The 22,250-nt window shown below is 40.0% G+C and overlaps 1 protein-coding gene across 21 annotated transcripts in view; it reads right to left on the bottom strand.

Annotated features, from left to right (window-relative positions):
• Positions 1–22,250, bottom strand: part of Trpm3 (transient receptor potential cation channel subfamily M member 3) — a 789,469-nt gene that overhangs the window by 183,240 nt on the left and 583,979 nt on the right. For all 21 annotated transcript variants that reach the window (XM_038320029.1, XM_038320049.1, XM_038320011.1 and 18 more), the window contains one exon: positions 14,769–14,943. In XM_038320029.1, the coding sequence (XP_038175957.1) occupies positions 14,769–14,943 (175 nt within the window). The remainder of the gene's footprint in view (positions 1–14,768; positions 14,944–22,250) is intronic.

Raw genomic sequence — 22,250 nt, 5'->3', positions numbered from 1 at the left:
GAGAAAAGAGCCATCACATACAGAACGGACATGGCTGGGGAAGCAAAGGAGACTTGGTCCATCTGAAGCATCGTGTTATATTTACTGAACTCCAATTCTGCTTTGTTTCCCCCCCCACCACATCTTTCTGATTACATCAAAAGGAAAATATTTTTGGTATGCCTCTGCTGTTTTAAGTGTCCCATTGTTACCAGTACTCCTCTTAACAGAGAACTAGCACATATAAAGCTCACATGCCTTTGGTTGAAGATGTTTAGTGACACTTCTTCTTTAAGAACAACCCCATATTATGCATTTCCTGTGTTCCTAGCACCTCCTGGTTTACCAATCCATGGCAGAAATGGGAGAAGAGTCTTTGAGGCAGGCAGGTGGCCTGCTTTGTAGGGGAAGAAACTGGGAAAGGTGCCAGAGTGATCTGTGATAAGTCGCATAGCTTGGTGGCCTCAGACTGGGCTGAGTTTGTTCACTTCACCCTTGTGCCATGGTTCCAGTTTTCCTGTGTCTTATGTCACTCTGCCACTCAGTTTCCTAGTCATACGCATCATAGGGAGAAATCTAAGCTCAATTAGGTATTAGGAAAATGCTTTTCCTTTATATATGCGAGTATATATGTATGTATATATGCATGCATGTATGGATATATGTTTGTACAGAGAGAGACGAAGACAGACAGGCAGACAAATGGAGAGAGGAGAGAGACAAAATGAGTAAGTGAGAACGTTGCAGGTGTTCTGACTGGCTTAAGGGAGATTAGTCTAAGTGGAGGTTGGTAAATGAAGACACCAGACAAAGCATTCAGCAGCTTGAATGAAGCTTTTGTCGACTTTAGACCCTCATCTGTGATTCACTTTGTTTCCCTGTCTCATTTTGTGGATACACATTTTCGTGTCTTTGAGAAGCCCGCTTTCTTGAAATTCTGATTTATTTTTAGTTCTTTCCATTTCTTTTCCTACTCCACAGCACTGGAGAGGAGAAATTGATAGCTTTTTAAAATTTTTACCGCGATATTCGAAGATCAATGGATTTAGAGACAACCCCTTGTTAGATGTCTTTTTATGGCACTAGAGTAGTGATTGAAAACTTCTTGACACCCAAACATGGTTGTAACATTCCATGAAACTGTAGCTCTAGAACCGGATCGGTGACAGGGTGACTTATTTATGGAAACCCCTAATTGGGGGCTCCATATGCATCAGTGTTATTTTGGGTCCACCTCAAATTAGAGGGTTTTTGCGACTGAGGAAAATCTCTGCACCGTGGCATTTGTGGTTCCATTTAAATGCTGCATGTATGGCCTGTAGTTTTTAGATTCGTCACCGAGTAGTTTAAAATAGGTCAGTGTTTACCCAGGGCTCAGGATAGCCAGCAACACGCCCCACACTTTGCAATTAGTGTTCTATTCAAACGCTGCAAATGCAGCCCACATGTAAAAATACTTCTCCCAGAATAAATTTAATTATCTGCAATATCAGATTTTTGAAAATTAAAAAAAGCATCTAGAATTCAGTGCGACTCCAGGAGCTAATCTTAGGTTAATTAACAGCTTTCGAGGAGAGTGGTCCTCTCGAGACCCCTGCAGATGCTGTGAGATGCCGCACACACAGTGTGAGGAATTTTACTTATATAAATAAAACTGTGAATACCCACACTTGGTACTTTAAAGACATCATTTCCAATGGACTCTCTAGTTTACTAAAGAAAACAGAAACTTTTGTCATTTATTTGAAGCCAAAGCAAATGCCTAAGTGTTACACAAAGGACACCCAAAGGTGTCCTTGAATGAGGTCATAGAGGATGGCAATCTCTATGCTTCCTTCTCTTCCCTTCAATCTTACTCTCCCCTTCCTTTCGAGAAAAGCTACCTCTTTCTTTCAAATGCTTTACCTCTGCTGCCGACAGGACAGCCTTTAATAGGTTCTCACCCACTGGCTGTGTGATCTTAAGACTTACTTAGCTCTTATTTATTCTCTTTGTATATGTAACATGGAGGTGATAAAGTATTTTCATAGACATGTGAATTAAGTAAGTCCATCCTCACAAAGGGTCTGGTGTGTGGCATGCCTCACGCGAGAATTTGCTGTGTTGGCAGCTGGCCTTGAATTATAATTTCTCAAGAGAAATAATATTCCCATTTGAAAGAGATTAAAGAGCTGCGGTGATTTCTTACTTTGGGGGAAATTGAGATATTTAGATCTAGGGGAAGCTTAATTAAAGTGGAGCTTTGCAGTGACCCCATGTGATTCATTAGCTCATTCAGCAAATCATACTTACACCTGTTACCATCATGTACTGTCTTCAGAGTCGGTTGGGAGATGAGACTCTCCAGTCTTAGCATCTAGGAATTAGTAGTATTATTCCCTATTTTTCCCTCTTAAGTAGTTAATGTGGTTAAGAACCATGCATCCTTAAAAGTGGCCACCTAACCGCTCACACACATTTCCAAAATACTGCCACTTAGTTCTGTGCATAGAGCCTACAACATTTTCCTTTTGGTTTAGGTGATTCTCTACATTTACTCGGGACTCACGGTGGACCCGGGATTTCTTTTTGACGTTGTCACTTGACCAGCATCCATTTTCTATGGCTACCATCCTCATCCTTCTATCCCTGTCAAAAGCTGTACGCAACGGGCAGTAGCAGTAACACATGTGCATGCTTGGACCAGCTCTACATGACCAGGGGAAGTCACCACCAAACACTTGGTTGTTTCCCTCAGGGTCTTTATTTCACATCGAGGTCTGCTTGGGGTGGTGCGGCAATGGTATGCCTGCAGGTTTTAGCAACCCCCTGTTAGAAACGCCAGCACATAGAGATCTGAATTCTGGAAATATTGTCCTGACTCACCTCATTCTCCATGAACCTTGGCTTGGGTTTGTCCTATCTTTCTCAGCTGGAATAGAAAAACTGCTAATTGGCTTCTTGCCTATCCTCCTCCAGTCCACCCTCCACTGCACTGATTAAATGGCTCTTTTGTAGAGGGATCATGTTCTAGAACACTGTTAAAATTCTGCAATAGCTCCCCATCACCAGTCAGATGGCATCTTAGTTTGCATATGTAATTTAAGATTATCTGTGGCCTCTCGCCTAACCTAGGCTCTCATCTGCTACCCTTATGTACTTCCCATAAATACAGGATCTCTGCATTTATTGTACACCTCTCTGCCCTTGAATATGCTCTGTCTACTGCATGGAATGGTTTCTGCTCCTGAACTCTCTACTCAAAGCCTATGCTCCTGAACTCTCTACTCAAAGCCTATTTAAACCTCAGTTGAAACTCCTGTGTGAAAATCCCTCATTCTTACTTACTAGATGCTCTGGGAGATGATCATTTTATTCTCATAATGTGTAGGGCAGTCATTCACAAAAAATGCCCACCATCTGAAGACATTCAGCATTTCAGTGATACAAACGTAATGTCCACCACACAGGGCTTAGCGGCTTTGGCAACTGGAAGTAATTTTATCACACAAATGTCAACCCAACAAACATATATAATAAATGACCAGTGGCAGATGTAGGGATGTAATTAAAACACTCGGATATGGTGCCTCTCATTGGGAACCATCCCTTCCTTTTCTACTGAGGATTCTGTAAAGATTATTCAGCTCTTTCAGTCTTGATCTCCTCACTTGTTAACAGATCTAGCATATGTCCTTAAGAATGATGCTTTTAGGTCAAGTGGTCATGTGAGAAAAATACCTAGAACTACCTCTGATGCAGAGATATTAAATAAGGATTATTTAAGTACCTGAGAATTTTTTTTACACCTTCAGAGGAGTGCTAGTGAAACCCAGCTCAGAGCTGAAACAAGATAACCAGCATGCAAAGCATCCACACTGTGAAGAGAAAGTGGAATTGTGCCATGGTTGTTAAATGAAACAAGTCTTTGAATGAGAAGGCCAAGCACCATTGAAAACCAATTAGCCCAGTGGTTTCAGTGGGGGAAGGGCAGGATCACATTCACTCGTCAGGTGAGATGGAAGTAGGCTGCTGATGAGAAGGTCCCCAGAACTAATCTTATGTCATTTCAAAGTCAAACAGGTGGGGATCAAAATTCATAATGCTCGACACCTCCTGATTTTCCAATTTTGATACTTTGGAAATCTGTGTTTGCCAGGGAGGGCCCTACCTGGAAGATTCTGCTGGAGAGATTTGAACTTGGAATAAAGGAATGATCCAACTTTAATCATTTTATGCAAGCAAAAAAATGTGAGGTCTGTAGAGGTGAACTGACTTCCATAGCAGTATGTGGCTTGTGAGAGCCAGCTGAGTGGGGAGACAAGAGAGTGAGAAAGGAAGACTCTGATAATGATGTATGCCAACCTCCACGTACAGGCTCACTTCGGTGTATTGATGAAATGTTACGATTTGTTTAAAGGGCTCCATGCAAGTGTTATCTTCTACTATATACACGAGGATGTTCTGTAGTTGACATATGAGAAGATTCAGTAATGTGACTCCAGGCATCCACTGTGTTCCCAGGGGAATTCTTTGTTTTTTTTTTTTTTATCAGCTGCTCAAAGTTCCTTTAATTAATTGAAAGATACACATAAATATTCAACAATTAGAATCCCTAAGAGCAACTCTGATGCTGTTTTTCAGAAAAGGATGGCTAGAGAGAAAGTTGGTACAGATTGACTAGAATACAGATGTAGGTTGGCTAGATTATTTTGACACTGAATATCAAATCCAGCTACAAAACAGCCTCTATCAATTAAGACAGACAGCAGTTCTGTGTCTTAATGTCTCGTCTAGAAGAAATTGTTCACCTGGACTATTCCTGAGGGTTCTATCTACTACTGAGATGGATCTTAGAGAAACTGCCTGTTATAGGTCATGACATATACATATCAGTGGAACAGGATTCTCTCTGATAAGTTCCATTTCAGCTATCCATAGAGGGACCATTTCCCATTTAACTCTCACTCTTGAATTCCAAAATCTGGAGCCATGTATAGTAATATAGAAGGTGTAGGCATATGTACCAAAGGAAAACACAGGTGAGTGGCATGGTGGGATTGGGAGTGGCAAGTGAGCACTTGGTACTTGTGATAAGAACAAGCTCTGTGGTCTGTGTTTTACTGGTGGCCTTTAATAAGACCACCTAGACGCCAAGCTCCTTGACTGCTTGGATGCCAAGTTCTATTACCTATGTATCTGTATTTTCTCTGGAGTGCCAACTTAGTAATCCTAAAAGACTTTTCCATTTTGTCTTTGCGTTGATCACCTAACTCTGTAGTTTTCCTGCATGCACCTTCTAAAGTACTGTTTATTAATATTTTTAATTATTGCTATTATTATTATCATCTAACTTCGCTAGACTCTAAGCTTCACAAGGGTAGGGAATTTTGCTCTTTTGGCTTCCTTGTGTGTTTTTGCCAGTATCTGGGTTAGGGTTTAGATCATAATAGTTATTCAATGTATTTCTCAAATGAATAAGTAATATTGAATGAGATATCAAATAACATGGGAAATCTATCAGAATTCATGCATTTCTAGTTTGGTGAAAACCCACTGTAGACATGAAGAACTGTGGTGTTCAGTGTGACTGTCATTAACTATGACAGACCATTTAAGTTTAATTACAGGGTAAATCAACTTCATAGCCATAACCCAAATACTCAGGGACTGTCTGATGGATGACAAAGAGGCAGGTTCTATCATCCCCAAAGTTCTGTTGGCCAGCATTGCTCTTGAGGTTTACAGCACAGGCAAATGCTCCACCTTGGACTAGAGCTAGGGCTATGGCTAGCAGGATATTTAAGTACAAATTTCTAAACAGTGCTGGCTTTTTTTGTATGCCATTTCCCCTCTTCCCTTTGCCTGTGGCTATTCATGTGCACAAGAGCGAAAAGGAAGCTTTCCAAGGAATACAGCAACTGCCACATGGTCAGGCAGATTTTCTGCCAAAACTGTAAGTCAAGCAATATACTCAGAGTTCATTCCAAGTAAAACCGATTAGTGAATGCCACCCGTAGCCAGGCTAGGGGGATGGTCAGGATTTTATTATTTTGGGCCTTGCATCAAAGTCACAATCAGAGCTGAGTTAAAGAGTATATGGACCCTCTGGGGAGGCCAAGCTATGGAATGCCTTCAATGGATATACATTAAATGTTGGCTAGAGATTTATTCAGAGGAGAAGTTAAGTAGCATGTGAGAGAAGAAGAAAGCTGGATGCATTCTACTTTCTTGTCTGAAATAACTCTGGGATAAGCAAGATATGCCTCCTGCAGTTACTGGGCCATCTTCCTAGGATACAATATGGCATGGGTGTTAAGAGAATGGTTCCAGCCTGCCTGGGAAGACCATGGTGCTACTAAGAGAAAGTTAGCAAATGACATGACCTTTTCATCCTACATTTTCTTATTTCTACAGTGGGATCAATATCATAATTATCTCATATTACAAAATAATATATTTAGACCAAGTTTTTGTATGTAAAAGTTTTGCAATGATATATAAGAGTCATATTCATATTTATGAAAACAATTAACTCCAGTGTGTCAAGGATGTTGTCAGAGATAGGGGCAGAGGGGTCGGGGAAGAGTAGTTTGTTAGATTATTCTTTATTACCATATTTTCTTCTTTCAGATACTGGGATAATGTAAGTTTTCTCTATTTTTGTTGCATATTCTAGGATGGATTAATTCCTTGCTTAAGAAATTTCAAACAGTTTATTGTATGTGTATGAATGCTTTGCCTGCACATATGTGTGTGTACCACATGCGCTCCTGGCACCAGAAAAGAACAAAAGAGGGCATCAGATCCCTGAGAACTGGAGTCAAAGATAGCTGGAAGCCACCACATGGATGCTGAGAGCTGAAACTGGTCCTCTGCAAGAGCTACAGCGCTCTTCACTCTGACGCCATCTCTCCAGCCCCCAATTCTTACTTAAACATTATTATTTCTTATATATTATCAACAGTAAGTTGTGTTGTCAACCTGTCCCTCATTGCATTTCCAACTGATTCCCAGTGGTAAGGAGTTTCTGTTCCTTCATCTCTCATGCCTTATCCTTGTATGGACATTCTTATGTGGCCAGGTGATTGAAACATTGATATGTTTTGGCATATTGATCAAAAAGTAACTGCTTCCTCTATCCCACATATCTTTGTGGTAATTTGTTTTTTTTCTCTTTGTTTAGATAAATCGCTGTACTACTTGTTACTCATCAGGCAGTCTTATAGATATGAGCGCACTTATAAGGGTGCCATTTTATTCAAGTGCGAGATTAGATGTTCACAACACATTGACTGATTGTAAGATCTTCTCTTTGCCCAGGTTCACTGTTAATCTATCCTACCAGGTCCTTTCTTTTGAACCCAGACGAAGCCTTAAAGTTGTTCTCAGTGCATTTCTAGAACCTGTCACTGACTGATGTGAGTTGGCACTCAAGAGGAAAATGGCTTGTGATTCTTGTACCAGAAATGATAAAACTGAAGCACACTATCAAACGATGAACACTAAGGTGATCACAGTCTTACAGACATCCAAATCTTAGGCCTGTCCCCGAAACACTGAATTATGACTGGCATGGCCTTAAAGGAATAGATTCTTTAATGCTTATCCAAGACCTATAGGAGCTTCTCTTTGTGATGAAGAGTTGTGTGATATAAACATGGATATCCACCCAATATCCAATTTGGAATCAAATTGAGAGGCTTTTGTTTCGTGTTTCTTTTGGCAAGATTAGTACATGAATCATTGGATCCTTTTCTGTCAAAAAGAGCTTTCCAGCAGGTTGTTGGTGCTGTAAATAGTGTATTTGAGAATTCCATGTGGATTCTGGAAAAAAAAAATCTGTTAAGAACATTCCAGACATTTATTTTTAGTGGTACCACTGGTGGCAAGTTAAACCAGTGTAGCAACAGGGTCAAATGTCTGTTAAGATACTTCAGAATTAGCTTCTAAAGGACAGAAAATAAATTCAAGGTCATTTCATTTAGGTACTGTTTCTTTATTCCATGTGTATGGCTGTTTTGCCTGCATCTATATTTGTGTGCTTGGTACCCATGAAGGCTAAAAGGACACAAAATTGGAGGAGTAGGGAGGTAAGGGTAGATCTGGAAATAATTAGGGGAGCATTTGGGGGTGAATTTGATCAAGATATATTGAATTAAATTCTCAAAGAATTTTTAAAAAGTGAAAATCTTTATCATGAAGGGGTGTTGGATTTTGTAGAAGGCTTTTGTAGCATCTAATGAGATGATCATGTGATTTTTTTTCTTTCAGTTTGCTTATATGGTGGATTACATTGACAGATGTTCTATATGTTGAACAAACCCTACATCTCTGGGATGAAGCCTACTTGGTCATGGTGGATACTTTTTTTTGATGTGTTCTTTGAAAGGAGTAGATGGGGGATGGGTTTGGGGAGGGGAGGGAGCGAGAAGAGGGGTGAGAGGGAGAACTGTGGTTGGGATGTAAAATGAAATTTAAAAAAATAAATAAAAAACACAAAAAGGTGAAAACCAAGCATATGGAAGGTTGGGACTGTAGTGTTTCTCTCCGATAACTATTACGTCAATGACAAGTGAGGTGGGATGACATCCATGCTGATCTAACACTTTTCCTACTGCCTGTAACTTCCCCATCATCCAGAGCATTTCCCCTCAAATACTGCTTTTTTTCATCTTTACTATTTGTCTTCCTTTTAAAATTGGCTGTGTGTTTCACTAGTCAGAATATACTTGGCATTTACGGATAACTGACATACCATAGAAGTCATGTTGGAAATGCCCTACTAAGTATTGTATCTTGTACTGTTTAAGCATTTTTAGCCCATGTGGCCCTGTAGTCACGTGTCTGGATATTCATTACAGTGTCTCTGAGAGCCAGTTCCAACAGTTCTATGCACACCGTAGGTACCCCTTAAACAATGCTTACAGAAGTAACAGGAGAACCACTTCTAGTCTTTGTTTTTGATGTCTTTTTCTATGATTTCATTCAAGAAAATTGAAAAAGAATCAGCTTGACATTTCTTTCAAAAAGTTCTAGAAAAGAGATGAGGCAGGTGAGATTAACAAAAACTAAAATTGATGCTTGAAATCAGCTTAGGTGCCATTGGTTTCTTTTTCTTACTTGACATTCCAATTATGTCTCTATCATGCTGGGGTGCAGACCATCCAGATCAATTACTTTCTGCAGAAAGCAATACAGAAAAATGATAGGGCTTTGACATCCTTCAGTGTGAGCTGAATCTCTGGAGCAGCAGGAGTAAACATTTGTGATTATTGCACAGAACGACATGCCCCAGGGAATACCGACTACTCCCAGCTTCCTAATACACCTGATTTTCTGATGGTTTGCTCTTGTCTTTGGACACATGATATGTATTTGGAGAGAAACAAACATTCTTCAAGAAATTTGCAGGCATAAATTGGAAACCATGCAATTTAGCTTTCCCTTTTTATAGTTAGTTGATATTTTCATGCCTTCATCCTAGCTGACCCCCACCCCCCAAATCTATTTTCAATAAAAAGGCTAACATCAAAGAAAATGAAAATAAACAAAAAAACTTATGAGAATTCTTAAGGTCTTTTTAAGTAGAAAAGTCTCAGAATGTTTTTAATACATACACACACACTCCAAAATCTCTCCCATACCCCATTCACCCTGTATCACCCCTGTCCTATACTGCGTATACTTTCCCCATTCATCACATCCCCACTTCTGCTGTCCCCCCACACCACCCCTCTACCACTTCACACACACACACACACACACACACACACACACACACACACACACCCTCAAACCCATCACCCCCCACCTCTCTCATCTCCCTTTTCACACAAACATCCCATACCTCATAACACACTACATTCTTTTCTTCTACTCTCAAGAGTAAGATTTCTCATGGCTGAGCAGTGGTGGCAAATGCCTTTAGTCCCAGCATTTGGGAAGCAGAGGCAGGTGGATCTCTGTGAGTTCAAGTCCAGCCCTGGTCTACAGAGTGAGTCCCAGGACAGCCAAGACTACATAGAGAAACCCTGTCTCAAAAAAAAAAAAAAAAAAAGACTGCTCACATGCCCTTCACAGTCAATCCCTAATTAAAATGCTACTAGGATATTAGAATAGGAGTGGTATATGCCTCACTGATAATTTGATAATTTCCCAATAGTCATGAACAAATTATTAAAAATCCTTTAAGGCATGTTTTTCTTTTTGGATGCTAAATCCAGGAGGTAAGTTTTGAACAAAAATTCTAAAGAAAATACAAGCATTGGTAATAAAACTGTGACGGATGAGGAGCAGCGACTCAGAGCACACACAGGCTCAGACGACGTTCTCATGCTGACACTGTCCATTGTCAGGCACTTGTTCCCTGTGTGACAAACGAAGGGGTGAGATCCCATTTCTCTGCAGCCTGAGACTCGAGGATGACAGTTATCAGGTAAAGGCCTGATGACTTCAGCATCAGGAAGCTGCACACTGAAAGGTGCTTTAGACCAGGCAATGCTGTTTATCTGCTTAGTCAAACACAAGAAAGTCTTTGTATTTAACACTGGGTAATTAAATCTAACAGTTCCTGGTAGCATTAATATTTGTAGTTATGGGGTTTAGACATTTGCCATTAAGAAGGAAGCTTTGATCATATATCTGGAGCAAGAGAATTAATTATGGAAAGTGCTTACTGCCTTACTCTGAACTAAGACAGGTAAACAGAAAACCCATTACGGTGATAAGGAAATGTGGACTTTGGCCATTTCTTCCAGGTACCACATGTCACAGAAGAGATAGGGAGGAAAAAGACAAAACATAGAATTTAATTTTAACCTCAGCACCACACACAGAAAAAGCATTTCATTGTGATTGTCTCCTAGTGTATCCAAGCCCATTTGCGCCGTGATAGACACAGTCTGTCTGTTTTTATCTCAAGCAATCTCATTCAGAGGAGATAATCAGTTTTGCCAATTATAATTCACTTCCAAAGTGATTTTTTTCCAATTCATATTCTCTTTCCAATTCATATTCTTGGAAAGAAACTCAATGACAGGCTAGAAAGGTCACAATGTAAGGGGAGAAAAGGTCGTTTAAGATTTTAAAATGTAAAATTACATAGCTGAATACGCACACTCATAGTCCTTATAGCTATGTTATTTAACAACCCATAAATTAAATTAACTTTAAAAATTTAAATAAATTCCCAAATAAAACAAATCAGCAGAAATAATAATTTAGTCGGAAATGAAAGCTTTGTAATTAGGATGTGTGTGCTCCCTATATCTAATTTTATTTGGATACATTTACTTATACAGGTTTGTTTATATAAATCATGTGTATGTAGTAGAATGTTCAATTCCATTGGAATTTGAAAAAAAATCAAAAAAAAAATCCTTCCTGGTCAATGAAGGCTAGGCTAGCTGGATCATGCTTTCCTTCCTTCCTTCCTTTTTCCTTCCCTCCCTCCCTCCCTCCCTCCCTCCTTCCCTCCCTCCCTCCCTCCTTCCCTTCCTCCCTCCCTTCCTTTCGTACATGTAAAGAAAGTGCACTGCCACAAACTAATGTTCATTAGAAATGACTTTAAATTGCATGCACATGTGTGGTAAACAATTTCTTATCACACTAAGTAGGCACAACTAATCCTGGCAGTTATTCCAATGACATACAGAAACATTATGACTTCATTTTATCATGATAAATTTATCATTGATTTCCTAAGAGTGTAGGCTTTCATCACAGCACTATGTATAATATCTCTCTGTGTGTGACTACATGTAGGTTTCTATTTGTTTTATGTATTGAAAATATCTTGGAATAATTTTAAAGCTTTGAAGACCCACTGAAATAAATAGCATTTAATTCTTTGCCTCTGTGTTAATTGTGTGAGTGACTTCAGATTCTTTGATAACTGCCCATGGTTCATATGTTTATGTAGAAGCTATATAGATTGGGAATTTTGCATACTTAGATTATAAAATAGTTAGAAATAAGAATTCCAAGTGAAGTTAGATGTTCACAGTCCTTTTGAGTTTTAAATTGGAGATGGGTGTATGATGGTCTAGGTGAGGATGGGGATAGGTTTATGATGGTCTAGGTGACGTCAGAGATGGGTAGATGATGGTCTATGTGGGAACGGGAAAGGGTGGATGATGGTCTAGGTGAGGTTGAAGATGGGTAGATGATGGTATAGGTGGGGATGGGGATCCGTGTATGATGGTCTAAGTGGGTATGGGTATGGGTGGATGATGGTCTAGGTGAGGATGAGAAAGGAATCAAAACTTGGACACAAGATCAGAACCAGGACTGCACTATTTTTATATGTTAGGAATACATATGCTAATAATAACATTAAATATAAATTATTGAAAAACTGGGTAACTTTTGTGCACCTGAAGTTTAAAGGAGTCTGGGGAGGTGAGGTAGGGGGAAGGTGGAGGAAGTAGGAAGAGGGGAGGGAGTGGGAACAGGGATAGTTATGCAAAATGAGAAAAGATTGTATTAAAATATATTCTTAAGAAAAAGAAGTCATCGAGACCCTTCCTGAGTAGGACAGAAGCATGCATCATGAAACATACTTCAGTTAATTTTGCTAATAACCCAGATGGATGAGCTCATAGACTGTGCAGACTTGGACAAAGCATTTAACTTCTTGTCCACTAGATTAACTTGCCCACTGCCCCTTCCAATTCTAAAACTCAAATTTTTTCTTACATATTTTAAATAGTAATAATCAGAGACTTTTTTTGGTTTTTGAGATAAGGTTTTTTGGTAGTTTTGGAATCTGTCCTGGAACTAGCTCTTGTAGACCAGGCTGGCCTTGAACTCACAGAGGTCCGCTTGCCTCTGCCTCCCGAGTGCTGGGATTAAACGTGTGCACCACCACTGCCTGGCTCAATCAGAGAGCTTTTAATATGTTCAAGACACACAGCCTAAAAAATAATAAATAATAGGCACCAGACTCTGACTGTCACTTGGATGATTCCAGATAGCAGAGACACTGGAGAACGCCTTTCTTCTTTTTGGGTTTTTGTAGGAAAGAAAAGGAAACCTGCATTCCAAATGCAAACCCATATCTGCTTTGTGGACATATGACAAAAACAATCAGCAAACTCAATGGGTCAACAAACAATCAAGAGCTGAGAGCTGTTTTCAAATGAAAGGAACATATTGCTATATCGAAAGAAATAAGGACTATGGCAAAATTTAATTCAAGAAACAGTTAAAGTTATTGAAACACTGCTTTGTTAATCAATATAAAGATCATTGAGCAAATGTCTTCTCTTTAGATCCTCAGTAATAAAATGGGTCAGCACCTACTCCCAAAGAAGAATGATGATGGCACTTTAATTAAATTTGGCAGTGATTAAGCTTTAACTTCGATGAGGATGTTTTTAGAACCATCAGATCTCTAGGTGTCAGGTCACTGTCATGGCATTCAGGGGTGGCATAGAAGCCCTCTTCTGTCATTCTCCACTTCACACGTATTGGTTCCAGTGTGAACCAGGCAAACACACTGTCTTAGTGGCTGCCAAAACAGGGATTAAGAAAGGGAAAGGAGAGGAGGTAGTGGCTGACATATGGAATCTCTTTACTGGCGAGGAGAGAGGTAGAAGGGGAGTGCCCTCCACCGGGCTAGCTCGTCTGTAATTTCATTGCTATAGTTGCATACTGGTCTGTGCACTAGCCTTACTATGGTTTTTGAGGGTGGCAACTCCAAGCTGTTCTTTTTTTATATCTCAATGATTTGCACAGTTCATGGTACCCTTAGGCAGCTACTCTATATTTATAAGAGGCCTTATGTCTTGTGGAACTTGTCACCCTAACCATATGCTAGAAAAATTGGGTAATTAGTTTTTTGCTTTTTTGTTTGACTTAATGTTGTGTGTGTGTGTGTGTGTGTGTGTGATGTGTGTGTATGCATTAACAGTTGACCACTATGGATTTGGTAACCTATCAGAGACCTTGTCTGTAGAGAAGAATGATTCTCTTTCTCTCAGCAGTCTTTGTCTGTCTATAGCCCTTCATATCAAATTCTCAGAAACAAACAAACAAACAAACAAACAAACAAAAAACCCAGAAACAACATCAACCAAAAGCAAAAGTTAAGTGAGTTTCCCTGGTTGTGTTCCTTAAACTCATTCACACCTTGTTTCAAATTACTTCCATGACCTGCAGGAGTGTCGTCTTAGGTCACTGTGGAGAGACTTCCTCCCAGGAAAAGTTGGAGCTTTGGACTTTAGACAGCAGCGTTCAAAAGCTGATACTCCAACCAAAATATATAGGGCTGAGGAGTTCTGGGAGCACTTCACAAAGGACCAGAGCTGTAACCAATTATCAAGGTTGTACCTCCTAGGACAATAGAGAAGTACTTGATAATCTTCCGAATGTGTTTACAGCAGCTTGACCATGATGGTTCTTAGTCTCATGCCCCAAACTCAGCTTATCCTGGAGGCTACCCTGCACTGTTACCCATATTCTGTTTGCTTCATTTCTCATAGCCCAGGGCCTGCCTCTCCTTCCTTGAGGGAGACGAGGGAAGGAGAAACTGAGATAAAAGAACACACCCTCTAAGTTCCTCCCTCCCCATCCTCCCGTGGTCTCAAGGTAGCCTTCACGGATTCCCCACTCCAGGGGCATTTTAGATGTTGTCCTCTGTTCTTCTCTACCACCCCGCAGGCAATGTTTAGATAATTGTTCATAGCTGGTTAGGATGTGAGGTCATGACTGAACCGCAGAGAACATGCTCGGATGCCCTCTTTTCCACACTTTAAACACCAGCTTTGTACTCAGGAGTCTACCCTGGGGCCTGGTAATTCACCTACCCGCCTTCTTCTGAATATTTATGCCCAAATGCCAGGATGTCGGACGCCCGTCCACTCCCATCACAGACCACGACTGGTACAGGAGGGGTGTCTCGAAGGTACTCCAAAACAATCGAGATCACGTTGGGTCCTCCTTCCACTATGAGCGCCACCACTGGAACCCCTTGGCCGATTCCTGCATTAAAAAAGGAAAAGAAAGGGAAAAAAGGAGAAAAGAACACAAAGCCAGCAAACCAAATAAACAAAAAGAGAAAAAAAAAAGCACAAACTAAAATTACTGAGCATGGGGGAGGTAATGAGATACGAAAGGATAGAACACTGAATGACATTTGTAGAAAACTCATTAGTAGAATTTCCACCCCCAGAAAGTACACATGATCTTGCCCTATCCCCATAACTCACAAGAGGGATATTATTCCACTTCACATCGGACAACCTGATACATCAAGAAGGGAAGGGACTCACAGAGAAAGACTGGACCGTTTGTCAAAATGTTGGAAGCCACATTCTGATTGTTAGATTGTCTTATCTATCTAGCAATTCAGTTTTCTTTGTAAAAAAAAAAAATTGGAAGTTAGAAATTTCCAAATTCCTGGTTACCAAAGAAGTGTTTTTTTTTTTTTTTTTAAAAAAAATAAAGTCAGCAGGGCCTTTTTTGGATCCATTGCTGGCTGCAATATGGGTCTATGTGTTCTAAGCACAGCTGGTTGTCTGACCAGCAGGTCCCAGCAACACCAGCATCATAAAAGGTCACCATTTTGGATACGTGGGTTTCTGCATAACTGCATCCTGCACTAGTGAGCAAAGTGTCACGTGTATGATGATACTCACTACACATCTGTTGTATTCAGTTGAATTAGTGGGGCTCAAAGGTATTTCCCAATGCATTTAAGCTATTTATATCAAGCCACAAAACACTGTAATTTACATGTAACAATTTCTGTAGTGTAAGCATTGTATGTGTGATTCTATCTAACATGTTAAAGAGAAAAACTGAAAAACCAATGTCCACGTGAGAAACCATGAGCGACAGATTCACCTTATTTTATAGTGACATTGTAAGTATCATCACTGTCACTGAATAACGTACTTTTTTGTTCAGTTTGATAGTGCATGGGTTAAACTGAACAACATAAAAAATGAGCTGGTTTTATGATGTACCCAAAAGTGCTGTTACAAAAGACATAATTGAAATTTTGTGCTACCTCTGTAAATATGAATTTACATAAAACAAAACAAAAATAAGATAAAAACTTTGGTCATCTGTGTTTTCTGGTTGTCTTTTTGCTGACATTTTATCTTGTATCAGGAAACTGCTTCCCAGTGACAAGCAACGACTTGGGATTTGGTTTTTGCTCTATTGGTAGGAGATTTTACTGGGCTAACATGACTTGTTTTCCTTCTAAAATCTGAGTGCACCAGTCTCACAGGGTCTTATCAACTCTATGTTACGGAGGATAGATTTTTTTTTTTTTGTAGTTTGATTTTAATTTTAAAGGAAAGGTCCAAAATGCTGGTTGCACATGAATAGGTATTGTTTTAAATCTCTATCAAAAACTGGGCAGCGAAACTGGGCAGGGGGCGGGGGGGCAGAGGCAGGCCGATCTCTGTGAGTTTGCAGCCAGCCTGGTTTATAAGAGCTAGTTCCAGGACAGCAGGACAGGCTCCAAAGCTACAGAGAAACCCCGTCTTGAAAAAAACCCAAAAACCAAAAACCCAACCAAACCAAAAGAAAACATGTCACAAAAAGAACACGTGTTGGTTAAGGTAGAAGCCTGTGCGTTCTTTGTGTTCTATAAGGAGAAGTGGGGAGAGATGAAACCTGGGTCCCACTAGGTTTTGGAAGATGGGTAGGACTTGAGGATTATTTTTGGAAATTTAAGGAGAGGACAGTGAAATATTCCGCGGCTCTGCTTTCCAGGAGCCCCTTCCAACCCTGACACTAGACGCCTGAAGAAGTCTGTTAGAGTGTCTGTGAAGGAAGAGGCTTCGCAGTGCTGCCTGCTGGGGCTACTAAGCAAGGTCTTGAAGGGCTTGGGGGAGCAAAAAGATGAACTGGAGACCTTCAGACAGCACACTTCTTTTAGGGGAGAATTTGCTGTCATAAAACACTCACAAGATGGGGGATTTATACGTTAATGTGCCTTGAGAAACACAGCCTCTTTTTCCAAGGATAGATCTAGACTCATTCTGGTCTGGGCATGTAGCCTAGTGGTATACCTAGTAGTATACCTCAAGACTCTGGATTCAACCCCAAATATGGAAAGGAAAATTATTTATGGAAATTTCTCAATTCTCCACTCTTGAGCAAAGCTTCTGTCAGTGTGACTTCAACTCAAGCTAAGAGCCCAAGTGGCTTTCCTTTGAAATCCACTCAGTGTTGGGGGTGGGGGTGGGGGGTGGGGGTGGAGGGAGGTTCTAAGCTGGGCCTCTAGAATGTTCCGGTGTTTTAAGGCCTAGTGGAAGGCAGGCAAGAAAACTGGTAATCACTTTTCCAAAAGGATAGCCAATTACAAGGGATCAGTTTTGTGGACTAATTTCAGGGTAGGTAATACATTTCAATTATTTCCTGAAAACATAGTTGTCAATATATCAGTGTTATAATCTCTAAAGAAACAGAAATATGCTCAGGATGGTAAGATTTCCCATATTTGTAATGAACTTGGTAATTGAATAATTCAATTAAGTTCAGTGCTAGAAAAAATGGATAGAGCAAAAAATATTTGTCTCCCTTTTTATAAACATTCTATATATCTATACCCCAAACTCTCTTTTCTTTGGTGACAAAACATGAAGTTTACCCAGTGGTTAAAAAAATGCTTAATACTTATAATAAAAATTTTATTTTTACTTTAATTTCTTATGGCAGAGACAATTGTTATGCTTAACACAGACAGAACTTGCCAAGATCTGGCAACATTAAGCTTTTTTTTTTTTCTGGATGCACACACGTGCACATTGGTTTTGAATCTGAGAGGGGGAAAGGATATTAAATATTATGTCATGAGCTAAGCGGTTAGTCTGTTGGTGGAGCACGCTTTAGAGAATACCTGCGAGAATGTGGAGAACATGAGAAACTCTTGCTCTACAAAGGGAGTGCATGTCTGGACAGAGGCAAAGATGTTTCTAGGCAAATTCCTGGGGTTCTAGGATCCCTGAAGCTCATCAATGAATATGTACATAAAGAACCGTATTTAGCCACATTGAAACATTCATGCATTAGCTTGCTCTTTTATGATCCCCACTGAGACAAGTTCTTTGATGGCTTTTCATGCTAAAGTCTACATCTGAGGAAATTATATTTTTATTTTATTGCTCTTTTATGTTGATTGGATAAACCTTCCCCAGCAAAACACTGTCGAACCCATCTCTTATTCCATCCACTCTTTCTCTCATTCTTTAATTTTTCCACCCACACTTTATTTTCTAAACCACATTTTGAGCATAACACACTTAGGGAAATCTCTAGAAAAATTAACAAATTACGAACTGTAGGCTGTTGCCACATAGGATGAAATAACCTTTTACAAGTCAAGCATAGTATATTTTTATTAGTGACAGAAAGGAAACATTTTGGGAATTCCTTTTATCTGTAGCTGACCTAGATTTGCTCAGCTCACTGCTTTTTCTTTATATCTGTCAGAAATTAGTTTAAGTTCCTTTAAAGAGCCTTGCAAAACTATGTCTTGCTCAGCTGAAACTGTTGGCTGTTTGCCTCCCAGTCCCTCTCCCAAAAGTTACTCAGATTTATACTGGAAAAAAATTAAACTATTTCTTAGGAAAAAATTATGTAGATTATTGAGGATCTCTGGATTATTATTCTTTTGGTTTGGGGAGAAAGAAGTTTAATTCCTTAGCTGAGCACAATCATCTGACAAGTTCTTCTGTATCCAAAGACTTGCAGTGGTCTTTAGGAGATTTCTATTAGAATGTAATTGCTTTAACAAGAAAATGTGTAACATGCCTGCCACACACTTCAACCTTAGCATTTTGTCACATGTAACAAAAATGTGAGCTCAGGGAATGGACATGAGTTCAGCTGGGTCCAGTTGACCTGGGCTCTCTCATTACATTTAGAGTTCCGGTTCTCTCTACACAGCATAACATATTTGACTTCTGTCAAATCTTTCTGTGGCTAGTATGGCATTCAGAAATGGGGGCATTCCTTACCCCCATGTGGGAAGCATCTAAGTTGGGGTAAACTAAGACTGAGTTGAGTTGGGCATTGTTCAAGACGTAGGTGGCAGGAAGACTTAAAATGCCAACTCATTATTTTTCTATTTTATTTTTGTTATTGTGTATGTATGAATAAGTCTTGCCTGTCTGAGTGTCTGTGCAGCACATGTATGTCTGGTGTCTTCAGAGGCCAGCAAAGAGCACTGGATCCTCTGGAAATAGAGTTCCAGATGTTTGTGACTGTCATGTGGGTGCTGGGAACCAAACCCAGGACCTTAGGAAGAGTAGCCAAGTGATCTTAACTTAGCCATCCTTCTATCCCTTTAAAAATAAAAAAGCTTCTCTTTCTATAGCCATCCTTCTATCCCTGTAAATAAAAAAGCTCCTCTTTCTACCCATCTATCCCCTTCCCCACCTCTCTGGCATGAATCATAATCTATAATTAGTTAAAGGTAAGTATAGAAGCACTTGTTGTGTTGGACAGAAATGGCTGATTCACTGAGATGACTTGGTTCACACTAATACTCTGGTTCTATGTCAAGATGATCAGATAGAATTTAAAGTACTTAGGAGTCCATGGAGTCATTTATTTTCTGTTGAAAGATGATTTATTCTTCCGTGAAGGTGGAACAGACAAGATTGACCTTGGCCTAAGTCTCAATGACCACTGGCCAAGCTTACGATATTATAGTCTGTGTCATTCAGAAAGGCGATCCCTGCTCCTTGCATGAGATGACTTCCTAAAGAGAGTGGCCAGTTCAAGACCAGTTCTGCCCCTAGTGGGGAACCAAGCAAAGACTGTGGCAATAGCATTGACGTAGTTAATTTTTGGCTTTGTCAGCTCTGGGAGTATGCAGTTCTTAGTGATTTAAAAGTTTGCTTGGAGCGAGAATTTCTGTGTTTTGAAATACTGCATATTGTCAGCATTTATCAATATGCTTCATGTTGCACAGATTTAAATTTGCATAATTACAATTATAATTAAAAGGCTTCACCCACCCACTAACTCAAATACCCTGGGCTCTAATTTAGCAGTTTATTCTGCCGATAAACACATGATCATCGTCTCCCATATTTATATGAGTGGCCAGCGAAACCAAGTAACCTCTTAGATTATTGCATGTTTCAAACAGAATCTCCCACACATTTGAGAGGCATTAACAATTATTGTAGTGACGGAACCTATACAGTACCAATAGCTTTTTTTTTCAGATTAGATTCTTAGTACATGTAACTAGATATGGCCTATCTTCTGTGGTCTGCATAGTGTGAAATGGATGTAAGAAAGTTAGGTAAGGCTATAATCAAGCCAATGAGATGGATCAGTGGGTACATTTGCTTTCAGGAGCCCACATGGAGAAAAGAGGGCACTAAATCCCAAAAGCTGCCCTCTGGCCTCCACATGCATGTTGTGGTGCATGGGTGTACACACTCACACACACAAACACACACAGCTGTTGACTGGTTGTGTTTAACTAACAAAAATCTAATCTTTTTCTCTCTAGATTTAAGATGCTTCTCGCAAGTTTCTCTGTCACAGATAGGTAAGTATTCAGATACAGTTATGGAAATGCTGTGTACAAAGATGGCGCTGCAGTAAAACTCCCTTCAGAATGAGACATTAGGGATCTCAGAGGCGCTTCAAAGAAGAGGGAGCCCGGAAAACATTGAGCAATGTCCTAAGAGAAAAATGCATCTTGTTTCCACAAGTGTCTCTTAGGTTCTCTATGGAAGCAGAGGCTTTAGATATTGCCTTGGTTTTTAGAAGTGGTATGTGGAGTCCATTCAAGACAGTGTATCTACAAATGTGTAAGGCCTCACTCGGGAAGGTGCAATCTGGCCAGGTGGGTTTAGTGACTTGTGATGAAATACCCAGCTGATGAATGAACAATCTGATACGGATCAATCTCGTCCATGTTCTGTTATTACAACACATGTTTTTCTTCAAACAATTCTACACGAAAATTGATGTGTAGGTGTTTGTGGAAATATAAAATGCCATATAAACTAGTGAACAGTCAAATTATTTATGGGTTTTTAGTAGGAAGAAACTCCTTGAGAGATGGCCGTGGTCTGTCATTGAGTTGGGACTATCCAGATCCCACATGCCCATGACTGAGAAGGGGTAAAATGGAATGATTTTTGTCAACATCCTTCTCTGCCATTGCTGGACTATAAGAATCCCTGTGTTCGATTTTAACTTAACAGAGTCCCTCCATAGACACGTGCATGTTTTAAAGCTACAATAAATCCACAAGAATAAACATCTCATATATTTTTATCTTGAAATGTGACATCTCAGATTTGGTCAGAGATAAGGACTTCTCAAGATCCAAAAATAGAGGGCTTAGATTGATGGAACTGCCTTTCCCAGACAGTGATTTTAAAAAAAAAAAAACCTAAAACTAACAAAGCAAAGCATTTCTTATCCTTCAGACGGAGACCATAAAATCTATTAATACGGCAAATTCAGCTTTCTATTTGTTTTCCTATTGCTGCACCGACTTATTTGGGGCATTATTTATGCCTCAAATATTTGCCTAGGAATCCTATCCTAGCCACTCCCGGCGTGCATTCTACTTAGGTGTGGTCTTCTTATTCTGTTGTTTCCATTTAGCAATCAGAGGCCAAAGGATAGAATGATGGAGAGACTTGAAGAGTAGGTAGACGGGAAATCTGGTCAGTCAGCTTAAGTTCTGTGGAGGGTCTACTGGAAACACTCTTATTGGAGGGATCACTCTGCATAGAGCACTGCAGAGGAGGTCTTGTCTAAATCCGTTAAGATCAATTGGACGCTAGACCTGTGTCAGGCCAGGGTTACCGTCCCGGAATTAGTGTGTCTGGAGCAAATGACTGGCAGGTGGGCTGTGAAAGCATGCTCACCCAGGGAGTGAAGCCTTGATTGACAGTGCCTCTGATGGATGCAGAGGGACCGTGGAGAGGAAAGATCACATAGCCCAAGTGTAACTGAGAAAGGGATGGTGGGTATATGATTAAGTAGGATTCAAGTGGGGAATAGTTTGCCGACCCTTCCTATAGACATATCTCTTTCTCTCCATCCTGTTGATTGCTACAAAATACTCTATGGCTGTCTTCATCCGTCTTTAACTACTCTGAAGAGTCTTGGGGGTGGGGACATTTCTAAGCATAGAAACCTAAGAGGGAGGATATGCTTGTACTTGAAAATTCTTTTTAGAAGAGAAATTTGGGGTAGAATTGTGGGATTTTCGTTTGAGGTGGTGTTGTAAGAAAAACAGAGGTCAATGATGGCCGTGGAGCCCTTGGCTCTGCTGGTGTCATGTGGGG

Source organism: Arvicola amphibius, chromosome 1 (assembly GCF_903992535.2).
Source record: "Arvicola amphibius chromosome 1, mArvAmp1.2, whole genome shotgun sequence".
Classification (NCBI taxonomy): Eukaryota; Metazoa; Chordata; class Mammalia; order Rodentia; family Cricetidae; genus Arvicola; species Arvicola amphibius.
The sequence above is the reverse complement of the archived record's forward strand: the minus strand, read 5'-3'. Positions and strand labels throughout refer to the sequence as shown.